A 24206-nucleotide genomic window follows, 5' to 3' on the forward strand; every position below is an offset into this window, starting at 1 on the left:
TAAAGTTTTTGGAACATTCCCAGAGGATATAGAATCAGTGAAAGTTTGACAAAGATGTGGTATAAGCATTTCATTGTAGGTCTTATAAAATTCCACTGTAGATCCATCTGGTCCCGGAGCTTTCCCTAGTTGCATAGAGGATATAGCTTTAGCTATTTCCTCTTGTTTAATAGATGCATTTAGTATATTAATATCTTGAGTTGAAATTTTAGGTATATTTAATTTTTGCAAGAATCTGTTCATAATAAAAGTATTATCAGATAATTCAGATTTGTAAAGATTGGAATAGAAATCCATAAGTATCTTATTAATTTCATAAGTGTCTGACATTTCAGTTCTATCTGGTCTGCATATTTTCAAAATCTGTCTTCTGACCATGTTTGTCTTTAACTGACCAGCCAAAAGCTTACCTGACTTATCTCCATGTAGATAAAATAAGCTTTTAGATTTAAAAAATTGCTGTTTGATGGGAAAGGTCAGAAGCAAATCATATTGTGTTTGAAGTTCAACCATTTCCTTATATAGATCTTCAGTAGGTTTTTCTGAATACACTTTATCTATCTCTCTAATTTTATTAGTAAGCACTAACAGTTCTGCTTTAGTTTTCTTTCTTAAAGCTGCTGAATATTATCTGTCCCCTAAGAAAAGATTTCATCATATCCCATATAACCAAATTTAACATTCCTTCAGTTGTATTAAGTTCAGAAAATATAGAAATTTGCTCCTAAATAAAACGAACAAAAGCTGGATCCTGTAACAATACGGGATTCAATATCCACTGTGACATTTTCAAAAGACTATCAGAGAGCTTCAGTTAATTTCAGAGGCGCATGATCCAACAGCGCAATTACATCATATGCACAGTCAACAACAGTGTAACAAGTATGTATCTAGAAAAAAGTAATCAATTCTTGAGTATTTATGATGAACATGTGGAAAAAAAAAGAAAAATCTTTGTCATTAGGATGTTTATATCACCAGATATCGACTAGGCCATAACCTAGTAGATAGGAATTAATACAGGCTGCCGTTTTATTAGGAGGCGAGGGATTGGTTGGACCTGTCAATTGCCGGATTCAGACAGCAATTAAAGTCACTGCCCATGATCAACTTATATTCATTCAGATTTGGTAGCTCAGAAAAAACCTTCTTAAAAAATTCCGGATTGTCTGAATTAGGTGCATATACACACACCAAAGCTACCTTTTGACTGCATAATAAACCAGTGACAATTAAATATCTTCCAATCGAATCAGTAATAGTATTAAAATGTACAAAAGGGATTTTAGAGTTAACAAAATAGACACCCCTCTAACCTTATTAGTTGATAAAGGATGATATAAAGGTCCTTTCCAGAATTTGAAAAAGTGATCTCCACCCTGTCTCAAAGAATTCCAACAGATTTGTCAGGGAAGATTTCTCCTGAAGGAAACCATGCTGACTTTGGTGTATTCTCTGACGTGTCTCCTCATATCCCCAAAACTCACCCTTAATAATGGACTCCAACACCTTTACAAACACTGAAGCCAGTAACTGCATATCATTTTCTTTCTTCCTCCTCCTTCCCATCTTGAAGAGTGGAGTGACATTTGCAACACTCCAGTCCTCTGGAACCATTCCAGAATCAAGTGATTCTTGAAAGATCATTACTAATGACTCCACAATCTCTTCAGCTATCTCTTTCAGAACCCTGGGGTATTGTCTATCTGACCACATGACTTACCTACCTTCAGACATTTCATATTTTCAAGCACCTTCTCCTTAGTAATAGCAATGACACCCACTTCTTCCTCCTGACACTCTCGCATTTCTGGCATTCTGCTAGTGTCTTACACAATGAAAGTTGACACAGAATTCTTATTAAGTTCATCTGCCATTTCTGTTCCTCCTTGCTACCGTTCCAGGATCTTTTTCCAGTAATCCGATATTCACTCTCATCTCCTCTTTATATATCTGGAAAAAACCTTTTTGTATCTTCCTTTATATTATTGGCAAGCTTACCATTATATTTTATCTTTTCTCTCTTTAAGGCTTTTTGTTAGGTTTTAAAAGCTTCCCAATCCTCTACTTTCACACAATTTTTTGCTATATTATGTCTTGCTTTTACGCTGTCTTTGATTTCTCCTGTTAGCCACAGTTGCCTCATTCTCCCTTTAGAACACTTCTTCATTTTTGGGAGGCATCTTTCCTCCTCCTTCTCCCATCATCCCTGCTAGTGTGCCCTTCCAATCAACTTTAGCCAGTTTCTCTCTCATGCCTCTGTACTTCTCTTTACTCCACTGTAATAGATTTGATTTTACCTTCTTCTTCTCCTCAAACTGCAGGGTAAATTCTATCATATTATGCTCACTCTCTTCTAAGGGTTCCTTTACTTAAGCTCCCTAATCAAATCTGGGTCATTACACCCAGTCCAAAACTGCCATTGCCCTTGTGGGTTCAAATACATGTTGCCCTAACAAGCCATTTCATAGGTATTCTACAATTTCCCTCTCTTCAACACCTTTTTTTTTACCAACAGCTACCCCACACCCTCTTCCTACATGTCTGTCAGTTCAATACAAAGAGTATCTAAGGATGTTCTTTGATGTTATACTGTTGTTCAATGTTCACTTATTGATATTGACTTTTTATTACTTACATCCTTCATGTACATAAGGAGTAAACATCTTTACATTACATCTCCATTCAAATGTGCAGTGTGCAATTGTAGTGATTTGTAATAGATATTATGTACAACAGGATAGTCAATATAACATAGAAATGCTGTTGTGTCAGCATGAATGAAGTAGTCTGATGACCTGGTGGATGAAGCTGTCCTGGAGCCTGTTGGTCCTGGCTTTTATACCGCAGCACCATTTCCCGGATGGTAGCAGCTGGAACAGTTTGTGAGTCGGGTCTCCTTTGGGCCCTTTTTACACACCTGTCTTTGTAATTGTCCTAAATAGTGGGAAGTTCACATCTACAGATGCGCTGGGCTGTCCGCACCACTCTCTGCAATTGAGCAAAGTACAGTTTCCATACAGAACAGTGATGCAGCCAGTCAGGATGCTCTCAATCGTGCCGCTATAGAAAGTTCTTAGAATTTGGAGGGCAATACAAGAACTTCTTCAGCCATCTGAGGTGAAGGAGGCGTTGTTGTGTCTTTTTCACAACACAACTGATATGTACAGACTGCGTGAGATCCTCGGTGATGTTTATGCTGAGGAAATTAAAGTTGTTCACCCTCTCAACCCCAGATCCATTGATGTCAATTGGGGTAAGCCTGTCTCCATCCCTCCTGTAGTCCACAATCAACTCCTTTGTTTTTGCAATGTTGAGGGTGTTATGTACCCCAGGGTTCATATTTTCTGTGGACAATCACTTTAAAATGTCGGGAGAATGAGACTGGCTTTTGGACACTGTTTGAGGAAGGGAGAGAGGGAGAGAGGGAGAGAGGGAGAGAGGGAGAGAGGGAGAGAGGGAGAGAGGGAGAGAGGGAGAGAGGGAGAGAGGGAGAGAGGGAGAGAGAGAGGGAGAGAGAGAGAGAGAGAGAGAGAGAGAGAGAGAGAGAGAGAGAGAGAGAGAGAGAGAGAGAGGAGGGGCAAAGAATGCTTGGAAGATTGAAGTTATGGTTTCTCCGCAGTTTGTTGACATTTTTACAAGGACACTGCCTGCTTGTAAGTTCTTACAGAGAGAGAGAAGGGCGGAGCAGTTTGATGGACAGCTGGTGCGCAGCATGCTGAAATAAATACCAGGTCAGCTGCTGGACCTGGAGACACACAGTTTTGGACACTGGACGAGCTTTGTTGTACCCACAGGAAGGTGGGGTTTTGGAGGATCAATTTGGGGAAATCGATCAGTGGTTCTCGCAGTGTGAAAAGGTGCGACCGGTGGGGAATTATTTGTGTGTCCACCCTCGCCTGGGTGATAATTCCATCACTGAAGAATGGTCATACATGTTATGGTCATATTTGGTGACAACAACAGGATCTTGGAAGACAAAGGGAAGATCGGCGGCATCAGCTCACCTCTCCTCTCTCCAATGTTACTCAACTAACTACTTCAAACTGAACTGAACTCTCTTCATCATCGTAAGACTATACCCATCCACCACTAGGTTTTTAAGAACCCATTTCCATACTTATGTACATATATATTATTGCTAACCTGTGGAATATATTTGCATTTATAGTACTGTATTGCGTAGTTACTAATAAACACTATTAGTTAATGGCAATACCAGACTCCAAATGTGTTTTCCATTTCTACTGGTTCTTTAACCTGCCATTTGGCAAGCGTCCCTGGTCCCTGACTAAGGAGAGGTTGTTTTCTTGACACCACTATGTCAGGGTGATGACTTCCTCTCTGTAGGTTGCCTCATTATTATTTGAGATAAGGCCAATCAATGTAGTGTCATCAGCAAATTTAATTAGCAGATTGGAGCTGTGGATGACAACACAGTCATGGGTATACAGAGAGTAAAGGAGGAGGCTTAGTACACAGCCCTGAAGGGCACCTGTGTTGAGGGTCAGAGGGGTGGAGGTGGGGGAGCCCACTCTTACCACCTGCTGGCGATCTGACAGGAAGTCCAGGATCCAGCTGCACAAGGCAGGGTGAAGGTCAAGATCCCTGAGCTTCTTGTTGAACCTGGAGGGAATTATGGTGTTGAATGCTGAACTGCAGGCCAAGAACAGCATTCTCACATAAGCATCCCTCTTCTCCAGATGTGTAAGGACAGTGTGTAGGCCTCTGACTATTGCGTTGTCTGTCGATCGGTTGCGTCAGTGGGCAAATTGTAGGGGGTCCGGTGTGGTTGGCAGCATGCAGCAGATGTAGTCATTGACCAGCCTCTCAAAAAATTTGCTTATTGTTGAGGTGAGTGTGACAGGATGCCAGTCATACAGACATGTTACCTTCCTGACAATGAATGAGATATCAGGCAGATGAAAAGAGGCAAATTATTAACCAGGTTGGGATATTAGTTGAACATCAGAAGGGATGACAGACAAGTATACAAATAAGCAGAATCTGTCTCGGGATTGCAAATGTCCCTCATATTGATAAGCAACTTAGATGTTAATTTTGTGGGCACGTATGTAACTTTGCTGAAAACATAAGGATAAGTGATTTTGTAGGAAGTGCTCATGGAAGCAATAAATTATACTTTTAGACAAGAAACAGGAATGGTGGCATTTCAAACAGTGGAGAACTACCTGATGTGGAGGCTCAAAAGAAGTCCCACATACAGATTTAAACAGATAATATCAGAAAACAGAATGGGATGGAGTAGAGGTGAAAGGTCTTGGCTGAAAATGTCAAATGTTTCCCTCCAATTTTTCTCCACAGATGCTGCCTGATCTGCTGGATTCCTGCTGTATTTTGTGTGCATTGCTCAACATGAATGGAATGCCTAGAAGGTGTGAATGTTCTAATATAGGACTAAGCCAGCAACATGTAAACAGTACTAAAGAAGAGAACCATCAACATATTCAGCCTACAAAATTCAAACAATATTCAGCAATGTTAGTAAACATGGAGCTGAGCAGGACATACAACCGAAGTATACTGTTTGGATATGTCTATGCCCATGCTACCTTTCTATGCAACTGCATACTTCCACAAACACACTGCTGGTTTAACTTGCACTGTGATCTTAAATTGTTACATTAAACATATAAATGTATGGTCCATAAATATCAGATTGCTTGCCCTTTCACAAAATCGGTTTGTGAAAATGCATCACCCTGCTCATACCTCCTCAGTAAAGGACATCTCCAAGCTGCTCATTAGGCTCTTAGCAGTGGAGGTGCTCACTCACTCACAATCTCACTGAGCCGCTTCACCAACCAATGAAACCACACCCTAATCAGAACAGACTTCCAAAGCCATCAAACAGCTTGAATGTTTGTGACTGTCACAACATTAAAAACCACAGGATAAAATGTTAATATCCCTCATGCCAATGGGTCATGAGCACTAGCTCGAGACTGCCTTGATGTTGGGAGTGGCACAGAGTTGGCATGCAAGGGTTTTCAAGTGACTACCCTCCTTCCTTGATGTCTCATTGATTAGCCCACTACATCTCCAGAGGGCTCGACCAAGACTTCTGGCATCCTACAGTCACTTCCTGTTGTGTCTTCCCACTCTCTTGATGCTATCTTAGAGGCCAGAAGAGGTCCCTTAGCTTCATCCAAATTCAGTGACTGCTTCTTCCTGCCATTTCTAACATGTCTCTGATGGTTTGATGTAGAGTTTGACCATGGATCTCTAGCTCCTTCAGCAATCTGATGGTGGATGAGGCTATAAATCCCCAACAACCCACTTCCATGGGAGAAACTTTGGTTTTCCAGCCCTGTCGCTGAGCTTCAAGTACTAGATCTGCACAGTGTAGCCTCCTACGCTCATATGATTCATCCACTGAATCCTCCTGCAGGACTGAGTTCCACGATGTAGACGACCTATAATGAATAGGACCAGAGAATCAAATCTGATGTAAGATTGCTGGTAGTATTTTCTGGTGGAGAGCTGAGTTGTTTATTGACATCAGCTAGCATTTCCTAGTCACGTGCTATGTTCATTTGTCCTGCTTTGACTTAGGAGGGAGATTAATTGGTCTTTTCTCTCCCTCCTGTGGGAATGCTGTTGATGTCAGAGCGTTAGTCATTCTAGGCAGCAAGGAGTTGGTTGCTAACCTCTTGGTCTCGATTGCCACTGCCAGACTCTACAAGACCTGGTTGTAACACCACATATATCTGCCTTATGGGATCCAATCACAAACAAGTGAAAATCTACAGATGCTGGAAATTCAAGCAACACACTCAAAATGCTGGAGGAACTTAGCAGGCCAGGCAGCATCTACGGAATAAAGTACAGTCGATGTTTTGGGCTGAAATTTTTTGAAGGGTCCTGCCGAAGGGTCTCAGGCCGAAACATTGACTACATTTTTCCCACAGATGGTGCCTGGCCTGCAGAGTTCCTCCAGCATTTTGTGTTTGCCTTGTGTAAGGCTGGATTTACAGCTTGCTAGAATATGCTTGAGGGTTGTCAGAATTGGGCACAGGGAACAAGCTGGATCCTCATCAAACCACCGGTGGAGGGTTTCTTTGTGAGGGAAGCGCATCATAAGTAGCTCTGATGAGAAAGCTAAATCTGTTTGCTTCCATCTCCCATATGTCCTTCCTCCTTTCAATGCTTTCCCACCACATCCATTGCCCTTTGCTTAGCCAGGGAGACTGCCTTTGCTCTGCTGTCTGACTCTTTTTGTCATCACACTTCCTTGACAACCATCTTCCTTTGCCCTGGGACTGTGGCCTTGTGCCAGGTGGGTCCATTTGCTGTCAAACCAAAGCTGCCCCTGTCCTGTTGGACTTACCCCACAATGTCTCTATGCCCAAGGACTGCTGTTGCTTGCTGCATTGCATTAGCTGATGGTCTTGTAATGAGTCTTTTGAGTGTCATCTGTAGATGCAACTTAGAACACTTGAATTCCTCTGTAACGCCAGTAAAAAAATAGTTCAGGGAATCCTTTACCATAGAAACTGATGTTACTGAAACATCTTGGGACACCGAGTCACTGCTTTATGAACAATGTGATGGTTCACCTGAGCATCGTCATGGTTGTTAATGTGACCTCATAGACAACGTGTGGCCACATCACCCAGGGTAGGAGACCAAACTGTGAGCACCAGAGCTTTAGCTTACCAGGCAGCATGGTCTTGTCAATGTTATCCAGGCCTTTGGCAATGTGTTGCTTTAGTTGCTGCACTTGTTCTTTGTCCGGGAGGCTGATGTTGTACCATCTATCCAGGCTTTTGACAGGCTGCTCAGACACTGTTGGAATTGGATCATCACCGATGAAGAACTTTATGTCTTGCAGCCTTCCCCTGACTATGGAGATGCTTCGTGACCTCTGGGTTTGATTTTCATTCTGGCCCACTTACTGTTTTCCTGCAGCTTTCCAAGCAGTCTCTTGGTGCATGCTGAAGTAGCAGTCAGTGTTGTTATATCATCCAGGTACATCCTAATGGGGGGGAAGTTGAAGTGCAACACTTGTCCTTTTTCTGCCTGCCGCCCATCCTGAAGCCCTGATAATGACCTTCATGGCCGCTGCGAAGGCCAGGGGTGATGTAGTGCAACCTGCCATAATGCCTACTTCCAGTTTCTGCCATGTGACAAAATCTGCTGCTGTGAAGCCCATTGGCAGGTCTTCACCAGCGTTGTGATGGGCTCTGGTATCTGAAAGAAGTCAAATGCCTCTCAGAGGAGTGCATGGGGAATTAAGCCAAAATGCATTGGCAAGGTCCAGGAAGATTACAGATTTCTTTTGTTCTTCCTAGCTGCTTGGCTCTAGTGTCATATCATACGTTATGTTCCAAACACTCGAAGAACCCTGGAATTCCTGCTTTCTGTATGGATGTATCAATTGCAAACATACAGGAATTAGAATTACCTATTAAAATATTCACGTCAGAAAACACAAACACAAAAAACAATACTAAAATTCACTCAATTAACACCAAAATGCAAGTTCTGATGAAGAACCTCATCCTGAAATGTCAACTGTTTATTCCTTTCCATAGATGCTGTCCGACCTCCTGAGTTCCTCCAGCATTTTGGATGTGCTACTCTGGATTTCAAGTATCTGTAGAATTTCTTGTGTTTCAGATATGCAAATTACCTTGTACATATTCTTCTCTCTCACAGTGCAAGTGCCAAGCAAACTGCGGGAGCTTGTTCTGTATATGTAATCGGCCGTGTGAAGGTTCACTGCCTCAGTATTTCAGTATGCTTACATGCAAGTCCACAACACCATTTTTGTCTTTCTGGGCTCTTAGCCATCTGTACATTTCTGCCCTTCTCATCATTGCATTCTCAGCTGTTTTTGGCAATGATGTAATCATTTATACTGCTAGCAGCCAAATAAACAGCAAATACTGTATTTACAGCAATTCCAACTTTATGTCCAAAATAAATTATGTTACTGAAGGAAACAGCAGGTCAAATGAATAAACGCTTGGTTAAAAAGAAATTTTATCAAGTGCAGAGCCAGTAAGTAAATTGTGGAGTTTAGGGCCTGGACAACTGAAGCAACAGCTCAAGATACTGGTGCTTGGGTAGTGTTGGGGGAAATCAGAGATAATCTGGGTTTGAGCCATAAGCACAAAGATAAAACAGCAGCAATTTTGTTTGATATTATGTACATAGAATCAATTGGTTTTGGTATTAGAGAGAGTGGTTAAAAGCTCCAGAGCATGAATTGCCTGGTATAGCCCAGGAAAGGCCAAAAACAGACCTGGAATCAGTACCCAGGAGCTGTGATTGTACAGGGACTGTAAACAACAGCTTCACTCTTCTCAATATTTCACTAGACGAATTGAATATACTAATACCCAGACAAGAGCTAGTGTAATGTGAACAACCCTTTAGACTTCAGCCCTCTGCTTGCAGACTCTGCTTTCATGCATAACTGAAATGAGATCAGAAGCAAAATACTTGGATCATTAGCACCTGCGCCATTAGTGGTGAGTATGTACAGAAGGATAGAGTTCAGATTGGTTCCTACATTGGTGTCATAGTAAAGCATGCTGCTTTCTTTACTGAAGATTCAAATGCACAGATTTTTGGAATAGAAGGAAAAAAATTATGTTCTCTCCTCTCTTTTGCATTTCAAAGGGACTGTTCTCTTTAGGATGTTCTTGTTCTTTTTTTTAAAAAAAAATCACCATCAAATCCCCTTTCCTTCCTGAATTATCTTCCAATGAAACCACTTGAGATGCAACACCAGCCCTTTAACACCTTCTCCCTCTCAGTAATGAAATCCTTTTGCCCTTTAATCTTTCTTCCCTTCCACTGATATTTTATTTTCTCACTTCCGCAGCAGATTAAAACTTGCTGATTGCAGACTTTTCTGTTCTAATGACAGGACATTAACTTGATATATCAATGCTATTCATTCCTACACAGATGTTGCTTGACCTGGAGTATTTCCTACAGCTAGTATTTGCATCTGCACAAATAATCGCTTAAATAATCAATTAAAAAGTAACTGAACCGCTTTCGTTACTCAAATATGGAATATATTGTAAATAAATATGACAGCTATACAACCTTTTTTTTCTTCAAAGTAATCAAGCGTTATTTATAATGACTACTGTATGATTTACTTTGAATCCGTAGAACCATCCTTCGGGCATAAAAGTCTCTGTATTCATCAGGAAGTTCCTCTAGAGTTTTTAAGGCTCGGTCTAAAATCTGCATTGCCCTCGAGGCTGCTGTGGGATCCTTGTTTCCATAGGTGTCTGTTTTATCATAGCAGTCTGCTGGAAGATGTTTCCAAAATACATTCACACCCACTCCAAACTCTTTAGCCAGGGTGTTATGAAACCACAATGCTGTGAAGGATAAACAAGAACTTAGACAATTGCTTAGGATGTTCCTACAAAATATTTTATACGACATAGGTGTTTCAAACATGTTAAGCTTGATAAAGTAATAAACTTAGGATCAAAATAGTATTCAGTACAACTTATTTCAAGACACTTATAAAGTTGTCACATTGAGCCTCTGTTATCTACTCTATGTAAAATCTAGTGAGCTAACAGTTTACAGTCTGTGGCCAAGATGGAACTTGGTTATTCTAGACTTGGTATGCCAACAAACCCATAGAGTGCCTGATCAAAATGGGTACATGCACTATGAACTAAATCCAAAAGCAACCAGCTCAGTTCCAACTTGACTTCCCAAGAAAGAAAAATCTCCAATTATAGTGATTTGTGTCATAGTGCATGTAGTCACGTCTAAGTGTGGCTGAGCATCAGCAAATTGTAAAAATATTTATTGTGCACTTATAATAAACAGATCATAATGTGATATTATGATATCTTTAGTATAAAATATTGATGGGTCCAATGAAGAAGAGTGAAGTCTTGTGGGTCAATTGCTTTACTCTCAGAAGAGTGAGTTAGGAACAACTTATATAAAATTATGAAAAGGCAATATCCACTGTTAGGATTTAAGCTAATGCACATCAGCTTCAGCATTTGATTGACTGTTAATCTGCACCCAACATTCCTGGTGGAATAAAAGATCAAGACTATTAGATAAAGGGCAGTTTAATTCATGACTTGGTGTTTGGTGGGTGAGAAGAAACTGCTAGGATTTTAAGTTTAATTCATAATATGACATTCCAATTTCTGCCAATACTTATTTTCAGGCAACTTGAATCAGCAACTTAAAGCCAAGGTAAAGTGAATTTAAAGGGAAATGGACCCATCCAGGAAATTCACCCTCTGGCATGAATTACAGTGAGTTATGCTTACAAAATTAAAATCTATTACAATATGGATGTGTGTTGAAAGAATCGTGCAAATTATAAAGGTGCAGTGGGTGATACATACATAACAAGGACATAAGAAGTCAGACAAGGGGTAAACGTTAGCAGAAATATTGTTACGTTTACTTGTTTCTTTTCTAAATAGTCCTAAAAAAAAATCCTTCACCTCCGCCTAAGAAAGACAACTGGTCTTAGTTTAAAGACTGTACTTTTGACAGTGCAGCATTCCAACAGTACTGGACTAAAAAGTCACAATAAATTTTATTCCAGGCTTCTGAAGTAAGGTAAACTCATGAGCTTTTCAAACAAATGTGACAGTGCTAAAATAATGAGAAGATGCACCTTTTCATTATTTTAACAGCATTTAGCAGACTACCCTACAATCTCCAGTTATTAAACATGATACAATAGTTTGCTGGCCTATTATATGTTCTATTGGATTACCTGGGATGAAAAGCACATCGCCTGGCTCTAAATGACATTCAAAGCACTGAGCTTTAGCAAATTTTGGATATTTTTCTAAATCAGGAGCATCGACATGCAAGACTTCAGATTTATCACCTGCATAAAATTAGAAAAAATACGCATGATTACAGCATTCTCAAGACTATAGACTATAAGCAACAGAAGAAATTACAAGTATCATTATTAAACTTAATATTAAAATGCAAGTACATTTTGACTCTTTACATTGATTTTGACTCTCTATGTGTTTTACTTTTGTTACTGCAACCAGAAACAACCTCTGAATTGCATGGATAATATTAGCAAGACTTGGGATGTCTTCTGGGAAGACTAAAAACATTCATAGATGCATGTGGATTAGGAAACCTGCAAGGAAGAAATTTGTTTTGTTTCATGTTGAATGTCTATTTTACTACAACTACATCTTTAACCCTTAATAATATAGCTTTCTCCAATAGTTGTAAAACTGATCTTATTTCTACCAGTATTCTTTACTTTTAAAGGAGTTCACAATACATCAGCAGAAATTGTATAATTTCCCTTCCCTTTGAATACCATTGTTTTAGTATGTTCATTTCTTTATTATCTGTTGATTTAATGTGGCAAAGTTCTGAATAAATAATGAAATATTTTAGGGACATTACCCCCCAAATTATTATATTTTGTTGATGATTTAAAACAAAATTTATCTGAAAACCCTTATACAATAGATCACAGACCTGAATCATTCAGGCTCTTTAGCATGCTGATCTATGTTCAAACTGACTCAGCTCCATATTCCTAAGTATGCTCCTCATGCAAATATTCACCAATCACAGTTTTAAAATGTATTTATTTTGTAGACAATTAATTGTTGTATGGGAGACTTCCACTCCAGTATGGAAAAGCGTACAGCTTTGACTCCTAAATGTGACAGCATGGTGAGCAAGGGAAATTTTAGTGATAAAAGTGGTGATAGTGCCAGTGAGAAAGGGTGGTGAGGCTTCCAATTAATAATCCTTCACTACTTGGTATTTTTAAATAAAGATATATATTTTTCTAAATTAATTTCTTCACCAACAGCTACTTTCTTTTAAAGACAGTGATAATTGACAATTAAGATATAGAAAGTAGCAAGTGAACAGGCTAAACATGTGAAAGGCACTTTGTTTTTATAACTGTTGCACAGCATTCTTGAATATTCAACAAAATATTAATATTCATTAAACAGAATTGATTATCTCACAGAACACCTCGACTATGACAACACTGCCTTATCTTCTGGAGATGTGGTCATTATTTATGATAATTAATTTGAAATGAGCTAGATTCTGAATTTGAATCTAGTAGGCTCTTTTGCAATACAATTTCCTACTATAAAATTCACCTGTTAGATATAAATAAGGTGCATCTCGAGGGTTAAACAGCAGCACTCGCTTCCTTCCTGTCACTTGGATTAGGAAGTTATCCATAACCTGTAGAAGAAAATAAATATCAAATCATTCCAGCAAGATTCATATTTAACATTATAACAACCGAAGTGTTGCTTTGTACAGTCAGCTGTTTATTGAGTTCCCAGTTATATTTTACACTTAGCAGTGGCAAAGTAAGCTCTTCATAGAGAATTGCTTTACACTTCCTATCAAGCTATTTTCTAAGATGAAACAAAAGTTTGTTGGTGAGAAATGAAAACATCTAACAAACCCCATAGAACTTATATGGGCACTAGCAAGTAGTGAGAAGACGTCCTTTTGTAAGTCAAGTACCATATTCCTTATGGTATAGGTTATTTCTGCCCATAAAGTCAAAACCAGAAAGGAACAATCTGAATCTCCACTATTTTCCCATATAACCTATTCTCACTTCATTCCAATCAATTCCCCCCCCTCCAGATTCTACTTACTGCAGTATGTAGATGAGTGGTAGAATTTGAGAAGTTGATACAAATAAGATGCAGCAACTAATCTAGTTAAAGAATTGGGTATCAAATAACTCAAGAAAACGTCTAAAAACTGGGGTAGGTAGCAAGATAGTTGGTTCAGTATAACTGGCATCTGGTAAAGAAACATTAAAAGACAAGTCTCAGAGACAAGCAACAGATGGATAAAGCCCAGATACACTAAAAAAGAGAGAATCTTGTAAGAAAATGAAAAAAAATCTAAATGATATTAAATAAAAGAACACAATTGCATATTAATTATCAAATTGGTGAAGTGAATTTTATTTGAGGCAACAAAGAGTATAAGCAGAATGCCCATTGTTAGAGTGGACCAAGGTTAGAGCAGGAGGCTTAGGTTCAACAGGCTGAAGTTTTGAATAAGAAGTCACAGTTGGCTCGCCCACAAAAGGCAGAGCGTGGGAGCAGATAGGGCATATTCTGCCTGGAGGTCAGTGACCAGGGATGTTTCCCAAGAATGTGTTCCAGGAATCGTACATTTTGTGATTTTTATAAATGACTTGGATGATGAAGTGGAAGGTTGGGTTATTAAATCTGCAGACGACAAGAAGGTAGGTGGTGTTGTGGATAGTGTATTAGATGGTTGTAGGTTACAATGTAACATTAATGGGATACAGAACTGGGCTAAGGAGTGGTAGATGGAGTTCAACCTGGAAAAGTGTGAACTGATTCACATTGGAAGATCACATTTGAAGGCTGAATAGAGGGCCAATGGCAGAGTCCTTAGCGGCGTGCAGGAATGGAGGGGTCTTTTGGTCCACGTTCATAAATCCCTCAAAGTTGCCACACAGTGAATAGAGTGGTTAAGAAGGCATATGGTGTGTTAACCATCATTAATCTGGGGACTAAGTTCAAGAGCTGCAAGGTATTGTTGCAACTCTTAAAAAAAACCGTTTAGACCACCCTTAGAATATTGTATTCAGTTCAGTTCACCTTATTATAGAAAGGATATGCAAGGTTTAGAAAGGGTGCAGAGGAAATTTACCAGGATGCTGCCTGCATTAGACAGCATGTCTTATGAGGATAGATTGACTGAGCTAGGGTTTTTCCTTTTTGGAGAGGAGGATGACAGGTGACTTGATAGAGGAGTACAAGTTGCATACATCGAGGAGGCAGCCAGAAGCTTCATCAGTACAAAAATCATTTAACATGAGGGGTGTAAATGATTAAATATAGGGGGCTGAAGCAGAAGGATTGTGTAGTAGTTGAACTGTGAAGGTAGCAGAATAGATAGACAAAGCAAATAGGAAACCTGTTTTATGAAGAAACATTGAACTCACATCACGTGAAAACTTAATAAAACACAATGTAGACCTCATCTAGAACACACTTCTGATCACCTCAGCACAGACAGGATGTGGTTTCAGCGTGTCCAAATAGATACAAATATCTGCAAGTTTGCCTCCAAATCATATGCTGCCCTCTGTTGGAAATTTGTTAACATTTCTTCATAATCATTGGGTGCAAATCCTGAAATTTCATGCAAAAACATTCACCAAACATACTGCACCAGTGCATAATATGCTGGCTGCATAGGGCTGTATCTTTTTTATCAACTAAGAAAAAGTTAATAGAAGTTTTATATATTATATTATTCACATCAGGTACATTTTTAATTAGCATCAAGGCTACGTACATCATAATGGGTCCAGAGCTGAAGGCCTGGTGAGCTAATTCGAAAAACACTGGAGAAAAATTGTTCCTTGTCAAAGAACTCTGGGATTTTGATGTCCTCAGCCAGAGTTGGGAATTGTTTTGTGATATCTGCAACATCCTGTTTTAAAAGTTAAAGACATTTGTCATTAGCTACTTCTTTGATACAAAATTATTATTATTGTTAATTTATTTCATAAATTTGAAATGACATTCCAAGCCAGCAGTTTCAAGTAAACACTTAAAATCAAAAATCAATTATATATATATCAATGTAAACAATTATAGCTGACTGTTATTTGATGAGTGCTTCAGTTATTTTAAGACCATAAGTGTTTTAAGAGTTTAAAATAAAATTGGAAACAATATTAGTGGTTTTAAGATTGTTGAAGTAACAGAACAAATGTGGCAGCAGAAGGTTTCAACAGTTCTGTTAGAAAAGTGGAAAGTAAGGTAACACACTTGTCAATCAGTATACACTCACAACTGTATGGCCAGATCCTGTTCTAACTCCATCTACAAGTTTACAGATGATATGACCAGAGCGGATCATACCTTAAATAACAACGAGTCAGAGTACAGGAAAGAGATAGAGAGCTAATGATATGGTGTCATGACAACCCCCTTTTCCTCAACATTGGCAAAACAAAAAACCTGGTCATTGAGTTCAGGAAAGGGGACAGTGAATGTGCTCCTGTTTACATCAACACTGTTGAGGTTGAGAGTTGAGAGGTTGGGAGCGAACATCACCAACAGCTTGTTCAGGTTCAACTATGTAGACATCATGCCCAAGTGAGCTCAGCGGTACCTCCATTTCCTCAGGAGATTAAATAAATTTGGCATGTCCCCTCTGACACTCCCCAATTTTTAATCGATGTACCATAAGGAGCATCCTATCTGGATGCATCACAGCTTTATATGGCAACTGCTCTTCCTGTGATCGCACGAAGCTGCAGTGAGTTGTTTTGCAACTCAGTACATTACAGAAACCAACATCCCCTCCGTGGACTATGTCTACACTTCTTGCTTGCTCGGTAAATAAACCAGTGTAATCAAAGACCCACCCACCCTGAACACTCTCTCTTCTCTCCTCACCCACTGGGCAGAAGATACAAAAGCCTGAAAGAGGGTAGCACCAGGATCAAGAACAGCTTCCACCCTACTGGTATAAGGCTATTGAATGGTTTCTGAGTATGATAAAATGGACTTTCGACTTCACAATTTACCTCATTATGACCCTGCGCTGTATTTTTACTGTAACTGTAATACTTTACTGTACATTATGTTACTATTTTGCCTCTGCACTGTTGTAATGAACTGATTTGTATGAATGGCGTGCAATGGAAGATTTTTCACTGCATCTTAGTACATGTGAAAATGATAAACCATTTTATCAATTTAAAAATCATTTAAATTTTGTTTTTACACAAGTTCACATTACTAACCAGATATTTAAATTTTTATCAAGACTCACTTGCAAAAAAAAATTGTCCAATTGATTTTTCCCCTCTGGCCACTGAATCGTTTACTTTTTCAAGGACTTGGGGATAATAATTTGGTTAATAATAAAGTTAATATTCAATCTCATAACTATATTGCACACTTTTTGAATGCTTATGATGAACTAAAATGTAAAATGTAATTGTTAGAAATATTCTGATAATTACTAGATATTTCCTGATGAGAAGCAGATACCTTTTATATGTCAAATGTGAGAAATGTGAAATGTGGAAGTGTTTGCTATTTGCTTTGTTTGTGCATCTTTTACTAACAGATTAATTATCTCTGTCTTTTGAGAACTTATCAGTTGTGTAGTCTAGTTAATGTATTTGAACTTGATTCAAAAAAATACTAATTATCTGCACGACACACTGGATTGTTTACAAGCATTTAGACTAAACTGTACAACAAGCCTCTTAATAACATATGGTCAAAACAAGATAGCACTAATTTCAATTGGCAGTCTTACTTTTTTTCCAACTGAGACTGGAAATTTATACTGCTATTTTATCAGGATAAGAAGATGAAGGTGGCTACAGTACTAATCCCTGAATTAACATTAAATGGCTTACAACATAAGAAAACCATCAAGGGCTCCACAATCACAATCAGCATTGCTGGAGGGCAACATCAGCAGTGTTCAGTATCCATTCAGACAGCCAAATAGTGTAACCCGGCACTATTTTAACTAGGATCTCTCACCACTGCAATACTTGTAACAAAAGATATCCTGCAAGCACTAATTGTTCAGGCTGACAGCATTGCCGTAAGTGTAGGATAAATTAAAATACCACCGGATGACAGAACTACAAACAGAAGAGAAAGTTATATAAAAAAATACAACATAGAAGTTTAGGGATCACATGCTGCAAAATATTTAACTTTTTAATTCACTTACCTTACGTGGGTCTACTCCTAATGAACGCAAGTAATACTTTTCATCCTGAACACAACACAGTGATTGTATTAGTCATAAGGGCACTCAGCTCATAAAGCTGCATCAGTAATGAGATTAATTAAAGATTTATGCATTCAAAGTTATTTAAAATTTCTGGGATAAACTGCTCTGCATTCATGCACTTCCTTAAACTGCTCCCTGCAAAATCCTCCAAAAAGTCATTAAAAATCACACACAGACCTACGAGTGGTGAGAATGAACATATATGAAGTCTCTAGAGACAGTGAACTAAATTTGTTTCAACTTCAACTTTATGTCTGAAATCAAATGATACAATTTTTTGTTGATACGTTTGTTTTCTCTTTAAAATATTTCTGCACACGTAACTGGTTAAGTAAATATCACACAATATGATTTCAAAAGCTGTCGCTTTCTCCAAATTAAAAGTAAATTTATTATCAAAGTACATATATGTCACCGTATACAATCCTGAGATTCATTTCCTTGTGGGCAATCACAGTAACTACAGGAAACACAATAGAATTAGTGAAAGACTGCACCCAACAGGGTGATGACAGGAAAATGTGTTAAAAAAACAAACTCTGCAACTCCAAAAAGAGAAAAAGAAAGAAAATAATAAATAAGTAAGCAATAAATAGAGAACATTTGATGATGAGTCTTTGAAAGTGAGTCCATAGGTTGTGAGAATAGTTCAGTGATAGGGTGAGTAAGTTGAGTGGATTTAAATCACCATGTATGAAGGCAACTAACAATCTGCTTGTAACTGGGGTACATAATTGTTACTGACATGGCGAGTTTGAGGGGCTGTATCTGTTTCTATGCCTTCAAAATACGATTTCTTTCCAATTGCAGCATCAACAATAGAATTACAATAGAATACTGCCGTATATTTCAAAAAGGCTGTAATTATACCTCAGATATGAAATACTCTGTATGAGTTTCCTCTGCTGCACGCTTCACAAAAACATCAAACGGTAAAGTTCTGCAAGCAGAAGAAAATAAAAGCACAAATTATATTTTAAATACACAATTTATAAACATCATTAAAGAGAGTAATTGCTGGCCCCACAAGGATGAAGGCATAAACACTAACACAGAAGAACTTGCTATGTAGCCCATCCCTTTCCAGCAGGAAGCTCAAACTGGCTTCTGGAAATCATGGTGTCACAATTGTCTACTAACCCACCAATCTTCTTAAAGTCCTTTTCTGGCAAGATGGTGGTGTGACTGGTTGCAATGGCATCTACAGCGTCAACAAAAGGTGCTACATTCTGTTTAAATTTATGTCTAATGATTGCAAGATCCTGCAAAAGGTAAAGTACTCAAAGGACTGCAGATATAAACCATCAGCAAGTTGCTCACTGGCAGAGATAATGAAGGAGCTGCGGAATTCACTTCTGCCTGAGTCAATGGAGGCTTACAGTCAAATAGCACGTTGCAAGACCCCGTTGGGCATTGTTAATCTGGTACACTGCAAGTTCGATTCGCTGATCTATCGGATGTAGGGGCCTGGTCCTCGGTCACGGGACGGATGTAGGGGCCTGGTCCTCGGTCACGGGACGGATGTAGGGGCTGGGTCCTCGGTCAGGGGCAGATGTAGGGATGTAGCGGCCTGGTCCTCGGTCACGGGACGGATGTAGGGGCCTGGTCCTCGGTCAAGGGCGGATGTAGGGGCCTGGTCCTCGGTCACGGGACGGATATAGGGGCCGGGTCCTCGGTCACGGGGCGGATGTAGGGGCCCAGTCTTCGGTCACGGGGCGGATGTAGGGGCCTGGTCCTCGGTCAAGCGGCGGACGTAGGGGCCTGGTCCTCGGTCAAGGGCGGATGTAGGGGCCTGGTCATCGGTCACGGGCGGATGTAGGGGCCTGGTCATCGGTCACGGGACGGACGTAGGGGCCGGGTCCTAGGTCACGGGACGGATGTAGGGGCCTGGTCCTCGGTCACGGGACAGATGTAGGGGCCTGGTCCTCGGTCACGGGACGGATGTAGGGGCCTGGTCCTCGGTCACGGGACGGATGTAGGTTCCGGGTCCTCGGTAACGGGACGGATGTAGGGGCCGGGTCCTCGGTCACGGGGCGGATGTAGGGGCCCAGTCTTCGGTCACGGGGCGGATGTAGGGGCCTGGTCCTCGGTCAAGCGGCGGACGTAGGGGCCTGGTCCTCGGTCAAGGGCGGATGTAGGGGCCTGGTCATCGGTCACGGGACGGACGTAGGGGCCGGGTCCTCGGTCACGGGACGGACGTTGGGGCCGGGTCCTCGGTCACGGGACGGACGTAAAGGCCGGGTCCTCAGTCACGGGACCGACGTAGGGGCCTGATCCTCGGTCACGGGGCGGATGTAGGGGCCTGGTCCTCGGTCACGGGGCGGATGTAGGGGCCGGGTCCTAGGTCACGGGACGGATGTAGGGGCCTGGTCCTCGGTCACGGGACGGATGTAGGGGCCTGGTCCTCGGTCACGGGACGGATGTAGGTTCCGGGTCCTCGGTCACGGGACGGATGTAGGGGCCGGGTCCTCGGTCACGGGGCGGATGTAGGGGCCCAGTCTTCGGTCACGGGGCGGACGTAGGGGCCTGGTCCTCGGTCAAGGGCGGATGTAGGGGCCTGGTCATCGGTCACGGGACGGACGTAGGGGCCGGGTCCTCGGTCACGGGACGGACGTTGGGGCCGGGTCCTCGGTCACGGGACGGACGTAAAGGCCGTGTCCTCAGTCACGGGACCGATGTAGGGGCCTGATCCTCGGTCACGGGGCGGATGTAGGGGCCTGGTCCTCGGTCACGGGGCGGATGTAGGGGCCGGGTCCTAGGTCACGGGACGGATGTAGGGGCCGGGTCCTCGGTCACGGGACGGATGTAGGGGCCTGGTCCTCGGTCACGGGACGGATGTAGGGGCCTGGTCCTCGGTCACGGGACGGATGTAGGGGTCGGGTCCTCTGTCACGGGGCGGATGTAGGGGCCTGGTCCTCGGTCACGGGACGGATCTAGGGGCCTGGTCCTCGGTCACGGGGTGAATGTAACCATATAACAATTACAGCACAGGAAGAGGCCATTTCGGCCCCTCTAGTCCATGCCGAACGCTTACTCTCACCTAGTTCCACCTACTTGCACTCAGCCAATAACTTTCCATTCCTTTCCTGTCCATATACCTATCCAATTTTTAAAAAAAATCACAATATTGAACCTGCCTCTACCACTTCTACTGGAAGCTCGTTCCACACAACTACCACTCTCTGAGTAAAGAAGTTCCCCCTCGTGTTACCCCTAAACTTTTGCCCCTTAACTCTCAACTCACGTCCTCTTGTTTGAACCTCCCCTACTCTCAATGGAAAAAGCCTATCCACGTAAACTCGATCTATCCCCCTCATAATTTTAAATACCTCTAACAAGTCCCCTCCAACCTTCTATGCTCCAAAGAATAAAGACCTAACTTGTTCAACCTTTCTCTGTAACTTAGGTGCTGAAACCCTGGTAACAGTCTACTAAATCTCAGCTGTACTCTCTCTATTTTGTTAACATCTTTCCTATAATTTGGTGACCAGAACTGTACATAATTCTCCAAATTCGGCCTTACCAATGCCTTGTACAATTTTAACATTACATCCCAACTCCTATACTCAATGCTCTGCTTTATAAAGGCCAGCATTCCAAAAGCTTTCACCACCACCCTATCCACATGAGATTCCACCTTCAGGGAACTATGCACCATTATTCCTAGATCACTCTGTTCTACTGCATTCCTCAATGCCCTACCATTTACCATGCATGTTCTATTTTGATTATTCCTACCAAAATGTAGCTCCTCACACTTATCAGCATTAAACTCCATCTGTCATCTTTCAGCCCACTCTTCTAGCTGGCCTAAATCTCTCTGCAAGCTTTGAAAACCTACTTCATTATCCACAATGCCACCTATCTTAGTATCATCTGCATACCTACTAATCCAATTTACCACCCCATCATCCAGATCATTAATGTATATGACAAACAACACTGGACTCTGTACAGATCCCTGAGGCACACCACTAGTCACCAGCCTCCAACCTGACAAACAGTTATCCACCACTACTCTCTGGCATCTCCCATCCAGCCACTGTTGAATCCATTTTACTACTTCAATATTTATACCTAACAATTGAACCTTCCTAACTAACCTTCCGTGTGGAACCTTGTCAAAGGCCTTTCTGAAGTCCATACAGACAACATCCACTGCTTTACCTTCATCAACTTTCCTAGTAACCTCTTCAAAAAATCAATAAGATTTGTCAAACGTGACCTTCCATGCACAAATCCATGTTGAATGCTCCTAATCAGACCCTGTCTATCCAGATAATTATATATACCATCTTTAAGAAAATTTTCCATTAATTTACCCACCACTGATGTCAAACTTACAGGCCGATAATTGCTAGGTTTACCCTTAGAACCCTTTTTAAACAATGGAACCACATGAGCAATACTCCAATCCTCCGGCACCATCCCCGTGTCTAATGACATTTGAAATATTTCAGTCAGAGCCCCTGCTATTTCTACACTAACTTCCCTCAAGGTTCTTGGGAATATCCTGTCAGGATCCGGAGATTTATCCACTTTTATATTCTTTTAAAGCTCTAGTATTTCCTCTTCTTTAACCATCATAGTTTCCATAACTATCCTACTTGTTTCCCTTACCTTACACAATACAATATCCTTCTCCTTAGTGAATACCGAAGAAAAGAAATTGTTCAAAATCTCCCCCATCTCTTTCAGCTCCACACATAGCTGTCCACTCTGATTCTCTAAGGGACAAATTTTATCCCTCCCTATCCTTTTGCTATTAACATAACTGTAGAAACCCTTTGGATTTATTTTCACCTTACTTGCCAAAGCAACCTCATATCTTCTTTTAGCTTTTCTAATTTCTTTCTTAAGATTCTTTTTACATTCTTTATATTCCTCGAGCGCCTCATTTACTCCATGCTGCCTATATTTATTGTAGATCTGTCTCTTTTTCCGAACCAAGTTTCCAATATCCCTTGAACACCATGGTTCTCTCTAACTTTTAACCTTTCCTTTCAAACTAACAGGAACATAAAGATTTTGTACCCTCAAAATTTCACCTTTAAATGACCTCCATTTCTCTATTACATCCTTCCCATAAAACAAATTGTCCCAATCCACTCCTTCTAAATCCTTTCGCATCTCCTCAAAGTTAGCCTTTCCCCAATCAAAAATCTCAAACCTGGGTCCAGTCTTATCCTTCTCCATAATTATATTGAAACTAATGGCATTGTGATCACTGGACCTGAAGAGCTCCCCAACGCATACCTCCGTCACCTAACCTATCTCATTCCCTAACAGGAGATCCAACACTGCCCCTTCTCTAGTTGGTACTTATATGTATTGCTGCAAAAAACTATCCTGCACACATTTTACAAACTCCAGCCCTTTTACAGAATGGGCTTCCCAGTCTATGTGTGGAAAATTAAAATCTCCCATAATCACAACCTTGTGCTTACTACAAATATCTGCTATCTCCTTACAAATTTGCTCCTCCAATTCTCGCTCCCCATTAGGTGGTCTATAATACACCCCTATAAGTGTTACTACACCTTTCCCATTCCTCAATTCCACCCAAATAGTCTCCCTAGATGAGCCCTTTAATCTATCCTGCCAAAGCACCGCTGTAATATTTTCTCAGAGCAGCAATGCAACACCTCCCCCTCTTGCCCCTCCGATTCTATCACACCTGAAGCAACGAAATCCAGGAATATTTAGTTGCCAATCACACCCCTCCTGCAATCATGTTTCACTGATAGCTACAACATTATATTTCCAGGTATCAATCCATGCTCTAAGCTCATCCACCTTTCTTACAATGCTCCTAGCATTAAAATAGATGCATTTAAGAAACTTTCCACCGCTTCCTCTCTGTTTATCCCTAACAGTGCAAACAACTTTATTATCTTTTTCTTCCTTCTCCCCTACATCTTCGGTCTGAGCGCTCCCCTTCTCTATCACCTGCCTATCCTCCCTCACACACTGTCTACTAGCTTTCTCTATTTGTGAACTAACCTCCTCTCCCCTAGTCTCTTCAAATTGATTCCCACCTCCCAACCATTCTAGTTTAAAGTCTCTAAAGTAGCCTTAGCAAATCGCCCTGCCAGGATATTGGTCCCCCTAGGATTTAAATGTAACCTGTCCTTTTTGTAAAGGTCATACCTGCCCCAAAAGAGGTCCCAATGATCCAGAAACTTGAATCCCTGCCCCCTGCTCCAATCCCTCAGCCACACATTTATCCTCCACCTCATTCCATTCCTACTCTCACTGTCATGTGGCACAGGCAGTAATCCCGAGATTACTACCTTTGCGGTCCTTCTTCTCAACTTCCTTCCTAACTCCCTATATTTTCCTTTTAGGACCTCTTCCCTTTTCCTACCTGTGTCATTAGT

At 40.9% G+C, this 24206-nt stretch overlaps 1 protein-coding gene across 1 annotated transcript in view; it reads right to left on the reverse strand.

The window, feature by feature from the left end:
* Positions 1–3580: 3580 nt before the first annotated feature.
* The window catches only part of tyw5 (tRNA-yW synthesizing protein 5), a 39173-nt gene continuing 18547 nt past the window's right edge, over positions 3581–24206 (reverse strand). Inside the window, exons 3-8 of the mRNA XM_059966988.1 lie at positions 18697–18766; positions 17764–17808; positions 15349–15486; positions 13143–13230; positions 11756–11872; positions 3581–10370 (exon numbers count right to left, since the gene is read on the reverse strand). Coding sequence (XP_059822971.1) covers positions 10114–10370; positions 11756–11872; positions 13143–13230; positions 15349–15486; positions 17764–17808; positions 18697–18766 — 715 coding nt within the window. The 3' untranslated portion in view covers positions 3581–10113. The remainder of the gene's footprint in view (positions 10371–11755; positions 11873–13142; positions 13231–15348; positions 15487–17763; positions 17809–18696; positions 18767–24206) is intronic.

Source organism: Hypanus sabinus, chromosome 4 (genome assembly GCF_030144855.1).
Source record: "Hypanus sabinus isolate sHypSab1 chromosome 4, sHypSab1.hap1, whole genome shotgun sequence".
NCBI lineage: Eukaryota > Metazoa > Chordata > Chondrichthyes > Myliobatiformes > Dasyatidae > Hypanus > Hypanus sabinus.